At 51.1% G+C, this 7500-nt stretch overlaps 3 protein-coding genes across 3 annotated transcripts in view; 1 reads left to right on the top strand and 2 right to left on the bottom strand.

The window, feature by feature from the left end:
• Window positions 1–1229, bottom strand: part of ENH_00018260 (hypothetical protein, conserved) — a gene marked incomplete at both ends in the record, with an annotated part of 2160 nt that extends 931 nt beyond the window's left edge. The window contains 2 exons of the mRNA XM_013584368.1: window positions 222–362; window positions 1146–1229. Coding sequence (XP_013439822.1) covers window positions 222–362; window positions 1146–1229 — 225 coding nt within the window. The remainder of the gene's footprint in view (window positions 1–221; window positions 363–1145) is intronic.
• A 3671-nt stretch (window positions 1230–4900) lies between these two features.
• On the top strand, window positions 4901–5566 carry ENH_00018250 (hypothetical protein, conserved; the record flags this gene model as incomplete). The annotated part of the gene is made up of 1 exon (XM_013584367.1): window positions 4901–5566. One exon carries the CDS (start codon window positions 4901–4903, stop codon window positions 5564–5566), a length of 666 nt encoding a protein of 221 aa, XP_013439821.1.
• Window positions 5567–7093: 1527 nt separating this feature from the next.
• The window catches only part of ENH_00018240 (hypothetical protein, conserved), a gene marked incomplete at both ends in the record, with an annotated part of 24768 nt that continues 24361 nt past the window's right edge, over window positions 7094–7500 (bottom strand). Inside the window, 1 exon segment of the mRNA XM_013584366.1 lies at window positions 7094–7500. This exon segment is cut by the window's right edge and continues 220 nt beyond it. Coding sequence (XP_013439820.1) covers window positions 7094–7500 — 407 coding nt within the window.

Raw genomic sequence — 7500 nt, 5'->3', positions numbered from 1 at the left:
CCGATTTTTGTCGCCTCGCTGCTGTTGCTGTTGCTGCTGCTGCTGCTGCTGCTGCTGCTGCTGTGGCTGTTGCTGCTGCTAGCGACGGCCCATTCAACTAAATGAATAAAATAATAAATTAAAATTAATTAATTATTCATTTATTTATTTTATTTATTCATTTTATTTATTATTTATTATTTTATTTATTTAATTATTTATAATTAATAAAATGAAATTACCTGTTTAATTTGCTTCAACTCAGCTGCTGCAGCTTTCTCTATTGCTGGCAGCGCCGAAAGCCTTTGCTGCTGCAGCTGCTGCTGCTGCTGCTGCAGCGCAGCAGCAGCAGCTTCAAGCCCCAGCACTTCTTGCTGTTCCACCTGCAACAGCAGCAGCACCAACAGCGCTAGCAGCAGCAGCAGCAGCATTAGCAGCAGCGGCAGCAGCAGCAGCAGCAGCAGCGGCAGCAGCAGCAGCGGCAGCAGCAGCAGCGGCAGCAGCAGCAGCGGCAGCGGCAGCAGCAGCAGCGGCAGCGGCAGCAGCAGCAGCGGCAGCAGCGTTTCTTGGCCTTTGGTGCAATATTCAGCATTTATTGTCTATTATTTATTATTTATTATTTATTATTTGTTATTTATTTATTATTTAATTGTATTTATTTTTAATTTATTAATAGTCATTATTACTTATTATTTATTTATTATTTATGGATATACCCATACAGGGGGCAAAGCTGTGATGCAGCAGACACAGCAGCAGCAGCAGCAGCACTAGCAGCAGGAGCAGCAGCAGCACTAGCAGCAGCAGCAGCAGCAAAGCAGCAGCAACAGCAGCACTAGCAGCAACGGCAGAAACAGCAGCGGCAGTAGCAACAGCAGCAGCAACAAGGACAGCCGCAGCAGCAACCGCAGCAGCAACCGCAGCAGCAACAACAGCAGCAGCAGCAACAGCAAAAACAGCAGCAGCAACAGCAGCAGCAGCAGCAGCAAAGGCACGCATGCGCACTTTGTAGTGAAATAGATAAATAAATGAATCAAATAAATAAAGGATCAAACAAATAAAATGAATTATTTATTTATTTATTTATTTATTTATTTATTTATTTATTTATTTATTTATTTATTTATTTATTTATTTATATTCTATTATTTATTTATTTGCTGCACCTGTACAGACAGCCGAGTCCAGTGCTGCAGTTTGGCCGCCCTAGTTTCTAAGGCGGCGATTTGGCTCTCGAGTTCGCTTTCCATCTCAAACCCTAAACCCTAAACCCTAAACCCTAAACCCTAAACCCTAAACCCTAAACCCTAGACCGCAGAGCTGCCGCGAAAGCCGCAGCGGCTGGCCGCAGGGGCCCCAGGGGGCCGCTTTGTCTTTGGGAGAATTTGCAGCGCAAAGAAAGGCCCTGAAAGGCTCAACAAAACCCTAAACCCTAAACCCTAAACCCTAAACCCTAAACCCTCGACGCGCCGGGGTGTACGTACAGCTGGTCCCGCTGCTGCGCTGCTGCGGTGCGGCCCCCCAGCCGCCACTTTCGTTGAAATAAATATTTAAAATAAAAAATAAAAACAAATAAAACATTTTAATTTAATTTAATTTCAAATTAACTCAAAAAACCCGCGAAATCCCCCAGGGGGGCCCCCGGGCGGGGGCCCCGCCACCGCCAACCCCACTCAAGGGGGCCCCCCTTTCTCATTTTCTCCCATTTTTGTTTAAATTTATAATTAATTTAAATTTAATTTGAATTATATTATTTATCTTATTCTTTTACTTTTTTTTTATTTCTTTTGAGCCGCGTTTTACCCCTAAAGGCGCAGCAGCAGCGGCTGCCCCATCACCACCCACCCAGCCTCTAGGGTTTAGGGTTTAGGGTTTAGGGTTTAGGGTTTTGGGCCTGCGTAGTTCCTTTTCCCTTAGATCCACAGCCACCCTTATCGAGTGTTTAGGGTTTACGGTTTAGGGTTTAGGACTTAGGATTTGGGGTTTAGGGTTTAGGCTTTAGGGTTTAGGGTTTAGGGTTTACGGTTTAGGGTTTAGGGTTTAGGGTTTAGTGCTTGCACTTCCACTCAAAACCCTCAATCAAATGTAAACTTGATTTATTTGCTTCAATTCAAAAGAAAATACTTATTTCAAAATAAATATCAATTTAATTTGAAGTCAAATGCAATATTTAATTTAAAAGTCAAATATAAAATTAGTTTAAATAATCAAATAAAATTTAAAATGCAAAAATATGAAATTAAATTAATTTGGAAAGCTCAAAAATAAAATCCATTTAAAGACTTCACCGAAAAGCTCTTATCTTTTTATTTTTAAAGTGCAATTTAGCTGTTTTCTTTTTTATGTTTTAAATTCAATTTAATTAATTTCTTTTTTATTTAAAAATTCAATTTAATTATTTTTTCTTTATTTTTAAAATGCAATCTGATTAAATAATTTCATTTAAAGGAAATTCAGATTTATAAATAAAAGCAATTCAAAAAGAAGACAAATCCAATTAAGTCAAAACAGAAAAAAAGTGCAAAAAATAAATTTTTTATTTTTCTAAAAAAATTAAATAAAAGAAAACCTTTAAATAGAATAAAGAAACTTTTAAATCTTTTAATAAATAAAAAATTCAAAAAGTCTTTTTTTGCTTTTTTTTTTAAAATCAAAAAAGGACATTTTTACTTCATTTAAGAATTTGCACTCCAAGGAAACTGGGAATAGAAGAAAGTTAAAAAAACAAAATAAATAAATAATTTTAAATCTAAAAATAAAAATACAAATTGATAAAAACAAAAAGCTCTGCGCATGCATGCATGGCCAAAGATCCTTAAAAGAATTTTTAAAAACATTAAAATGCTTTTTGTCTTTTTCTAAAAGACATAATTCTCTCAAGTACCCAAAAGAGGGCACAGGGGGCCCCTGGGGCCCCTTTAATAAAAAGGGCTTTAAAAGGGTCTTAGGAGGCCCCCAGAAGGCCCTCGAGGGGTTCTAAGGGGGCCCCCAGGGGGCCCCTTTGAGGGGGCCCCCAGCGGTGTGAAGTTCTTCAATACTTCAGGGGACAAAGGGGGCCCCCTACAGCGGCCGCAAAGGGGCCCCAGAGGGCCCCTGGGGGGGCCCAGGGGGCCCCTGGAAGGCCCTGAGGGGGCCCCTGGGGGGCCCCGAGGGGGCCCCTGGGGGGCCCCGAGAGGGGCCCCTGGGGGACTCCGAGGGCCTCCTTAGGACCCTATGGGGCCCTCAGGGGGCCCTATGAGGCACTCAGGGGGCCCCAGGGCCACAAGGGCCCCTCGCAGACCCAAGGGTCACTTAGGGGGCCCCAAAGGGGCCCCAAGGGCTCAGCAATGGGCCCTTTAAAGGGCACTTTAGGGCCCCTGGGGCCCCAAAGGGGCCTTTTAAATGTAGCTGAGGGCCCTAAGGGAGTAAAGCCACACTTAAGAGTCCTAATGGACTTAATTGTATCCTTAGGGAGTCCCTAAGGGCCCCAGAAGCCCCGGGGGGGCCCCGGGGGCCCCCCGGGGCCCCCGGGGGCCCCCGGGGGCCCCCGGGGGCCCCTGGGCCCCCAGGGGGGGCCCTTGGAAGGGCCCCCTTTTGCTGGAGGACTTCTTTATTCCCCGGTTGGCCGCATAATACAATAGTGGGTTTGAAATGTTTAAATTAGATTTCTTTTTGAAGAATTTAATTGAAGATTTGGTCCATTAATTGATTAAATTGAAAAGGATTTTGTTTGCAAACTTCACAGAAATGCAGTTTTCAAAAATTGAGAAAAAAGACCTTTTAGAAGCTGCATGCAGCCAAGTTCAAAAAGCCCCAAAAGGCCACAATTTAATTATTTGGAAAAGTGGCTTTTTTGCAAAACTTTCAAAAAAGAAAATACCATTTAGAGGCGCATTTGCACAGGAGTTGTTGGCCTCTATTTTTGTGGAAAATGTTCAAAAAGGAAAATAATATTTATTTATAAATCAGCTTTTGGATATCTAATAAACTGCCTCTCACTAATACCTTGAAAGTAGAAAATTCCGGGTTAAATGGACTATTTTTAGTTGAGAAAAAGATAAATTGAAGTTTAATCTGGAAATGATCATTAAAAACAAAAAGAATTGCCACTAAAGGTCTTTAATAATGCAAAAATAAAAGTTTTGTTCAAAGAATTGCATTTGGCGTTCGGGAAGGCTTGAGCGCTCAGGTGTATCCTCACCTCACCTGGTGTATGTACACCCGGGCGGCCGTTAAGTGGCGCCGGAGCTCCGGGAAAGTTCAATTCGAATTTAAAAACAGTTTTAAATTGGAATTAAATTTAAAACTGTTTTTAAATTCAATTTAAATTAAAAGCTGTTTTTAATTTGAGAAGTGAATATCAAAGGGAGTTCGACGGAGCCGCGCAGAGCTCTCTGCATGCGGCCGAGCAGCCAAGCGGAGAGCAGCAGCTCGCTTGCTTTCGGCTGTTTTTCGAGCTGCAGAAGACCTGCAAAACCTGAATTCTTTGTTTCAAATTGAAATTAAAACTATTTTAAATTGAAATTAAAACTATTTTAAATTAAAATTAAACTAAAATTGCATTTTTGTCGGGCGGTTGTTGCGGGAGCGCCGCGCGCGAGGCGGAGCTGCGTGTACACCGCAGCAGCAGCTGCCGATACACTCGAGAGCCACCGGCCTTCTGGCCTCTTTTGAGGGTCACTTTTGGAGTTTTTTGTTCGTTTTTTCGCGGACTTGAATTCCCAAATGAATTCATTTGGATTAAGGCTGTTGTTTTTTCTATTGGGGGGCTGGAAGGCCTGAACTGGGCAGCTTTCCGCGGAGTCGCGGCGGGGCGGTGGTCTGCGGTGTCCGGCCGGGCGATCTGGCCCTGCGCGGCGGCTCTGCGCGCCCTTTCGGGTTAATTCGTTTCATTTGTTTTTATTTTTGCATTTTGGGTTTATTAATTTCGCGCGAGAGGGAAATGAGCGCGGCGTTGGCGCAGCTGCTGCTGCTGCTGCTGGGGGGCGCGCGGCGGCGGCGCTGGGGTGTATGTACAGCTGGCGCGGGGTGTCTGTGGACTTTGGCGGCCGCGTTTGGGCTCGTTGGAAAGCCCTGCTGCTGCTGGGGGTCGGCAGCAGCAGCGCAGCAGCAGCAGCAAGCCGAGGAGCCCCCAAAAAGGCCCTACAGTTTGGAAGAAGTGCAGCAAACTCTGGAGTTGTGGTGGCCGGAGAGCGCCGTGTTCGACTTCGACGCGGCGCTGGCGCGGGCGCGGCCGCGGGCGCTGCGGCGCGGCCCCTGGGGTGTACAGACACTCGACAAGCTGCTGCTGCAGCAGCAGCTCAACGTGGAAATGGAGAAGTTCGTGGCGCAGCAGTTTGCTGCGCTGCAGCGCGAAGACTTGCTGCTGCAGCAGGTCCCGCTGCTCGCAGACTGGGACGTGCTGCTGCTGCTGCGGCAGCAGCTAACTGCCAAAAGGGTCAAAACTTCTCTTTCCGAATTCCAAATTAATTCCATTTTCCAGGGGGCCCCCCGACTGTACCCTTGGCTGCCCCTCCCCTCCTGCCCCCGCCAGCCCCGCTCTTGGGGGGCCCTCAAGGGGGCCCTCAGCCCCACTTGTTCCCCCGACGAGGGACCCACGCTCCTCTGAACGGGGGCCCTTTGGGGGGCCCCCATGGGGCCCCAGGGGGGCCCCAGGGGGGCCCCAGGGGGCCCTTTGGGGGGCCCCCATGGGGGCCCCAGGGGGGCCTCATGGGGGCCCCAGGGGGCCCTTTGGGGGGCCCCCTGGGGGCCCCAGGGGGCCCTTTGGGGGGCCCCAGGGGGGCCCCGAGGGTCCCGGGGGCGATCCCAGGGGCCCCGGGGGGCCCTCTCTGGGAGCAAGGGGGGCCCCAACAGGGGGCCCCTCGGGGGGCTTGGGGGCCCCTTTAGGGGGCCCCCTCGGGGGGCCCCAGTGGGCACGCCAGCGAAGGGGCAAGGGGCCCACAAAGGTCACAGGGGGGCCCCCAGGGAGCCCCCAGGGGGCCCCCTGGGGGGCCCCTCAGGGATTGACTCGGGGGCCCCTGCTGCGTGGCAGGGTACAGGGGCCCCTGACGGCCTTTTCGGGGGGCCCCTGGGTCTGCAGGTGGGGGCCCCTACGGAACTTAGGGGGCCCCCCTTTTATTTGGGTTTTTTTTTGGCAAAATTTGCTGCTAAAGGGGTACAGTTAAAGAGACACAAAGCTCTCCTGCTGCAGCTAAAAGCCAGGGGCCCCCATGTGGCTGGGGGTCCCCTCCTAAACCCTTTTGCAGAAGGGCCCCCGCACAATTTAGGGGCCCCCGGGGGCCCCCAAGGGGCCCCCTGGGGGGCCCCCGGGGGCCCACGCCGGGTCTTTGTGGGGCCCCACGCGCATGCAAACAATGTGCATTTCTATTTGACTGTTTTTAGCCCTTTTAGTTTTAACTACAGATTCAAAATGCCATTTGGGGCCCCCTAGGGGGGCCCCCATTGGGGGCCCCCTAGGGGGGCCCCCCTTGGGGGGCCCCAAAGGGGAGACCCCCGTAGATAGGTCTATAAAAAAGGGTACTTGTGGGGGCCCCCACGTGGGGCCCATTACAGAGGAGGGGCCCTTAGAGAGGGGCCCCCAAAGGGGGTCCCTGTAGGGGGGCCCCACAGGGGCCCCTGTAGGGGGCCCCCACAGGGGCCCCTTATAGGGGGGCCCCCATAGGGGGCCCCATACACTGCGTAGGGGTGGGTACTTCAGTTAGGGCTGCTGGGGGCCCCCTGCAGCAGAGGCAGCAGCATGGGGGGGCCCCCCACATATGGGGGCCCCTTCAGTCCGGGGGCCCCCCCAGCTGAGGGGCCCCCTTAGTTGGGGGCCCCCCTGAGTTGGGGGCCCCCAAAGACATTGGCAGGTACCCTACCCTCCAGCCAAAATGAGATAAGACCCAGTGCCTGCAGCACAGCAGCAGCAGCAGCAGCAGCAGCAGCAGCAGCAGAGGCTGCTGGGGGCCCCTTAAAAGCTTACGGGGGCCCCCAGTCTACTGGGGGTCTTGGGGGCCCCTTCAGGGGCCCCTGGGGGCCCCTGAGTCCTGTCGACAGGGAGCCTCTCTCTTTGCTAGTCTCTTGGATCTGCAGCCCTTTTCCACTGCCTAGGGTTTAGGGTTTAGGGTTTAGGGTTTAGGGTTTGGAGTTGAAGAGCTTACCGCCATCTTTCATAGGCAGGCAGACGCAGCAGCCACTGGGGCCCCTCAAGGAAGTAAACGGGAAAGCCAAAAAAGGGTACTGCAGCGGGCAGGGGGCCCCCAGCCATGGGGGGGCCCCCCAGGGGGCCCCTGGAGGGGCCCCCCTGGGGGGCCTCTTCTAAGTTGTTAAGAATTATGTCTTCGATGCTGCTGATAACGAAGAGAGCTGTACCCCTGCTGCCGGGCGCCTGCGTCAGCTGCCGCTGCTGCTGCTGCTGCTGCTGCTGCTGCTGCTGCTGCAGCTGCAGCTGCTGCTGCTGCTGCAGCTGCTGAAGGGCCCCCGGGTTGAGCAGCACTTGCTGCTGCTGCTGCTGCCTCTCCTTCCTTTCTTCTTCTGTCTCCTCTTCATACCCCAAATCAGGTA

The sequence above is a fragment of the Eimeria necatrix genome, genomic scaffold (assembly GCF_000499385.1).
Source record: "Eimeria necatrix Houghton genomic scaffold, Enh_scaff15, whole genome shotgun sequence".
Lineage (NCBI taxonomy): Eukaryota > Apicomplexa > Conoidasida > Eucoccidiorida > Eimeriidae > Eimeria > Eimeria necatrix.
Note: the sequence above shows the minus strand (reverse complement) of the source record. Positions and strands in the feature narration are given on the sequence as shown.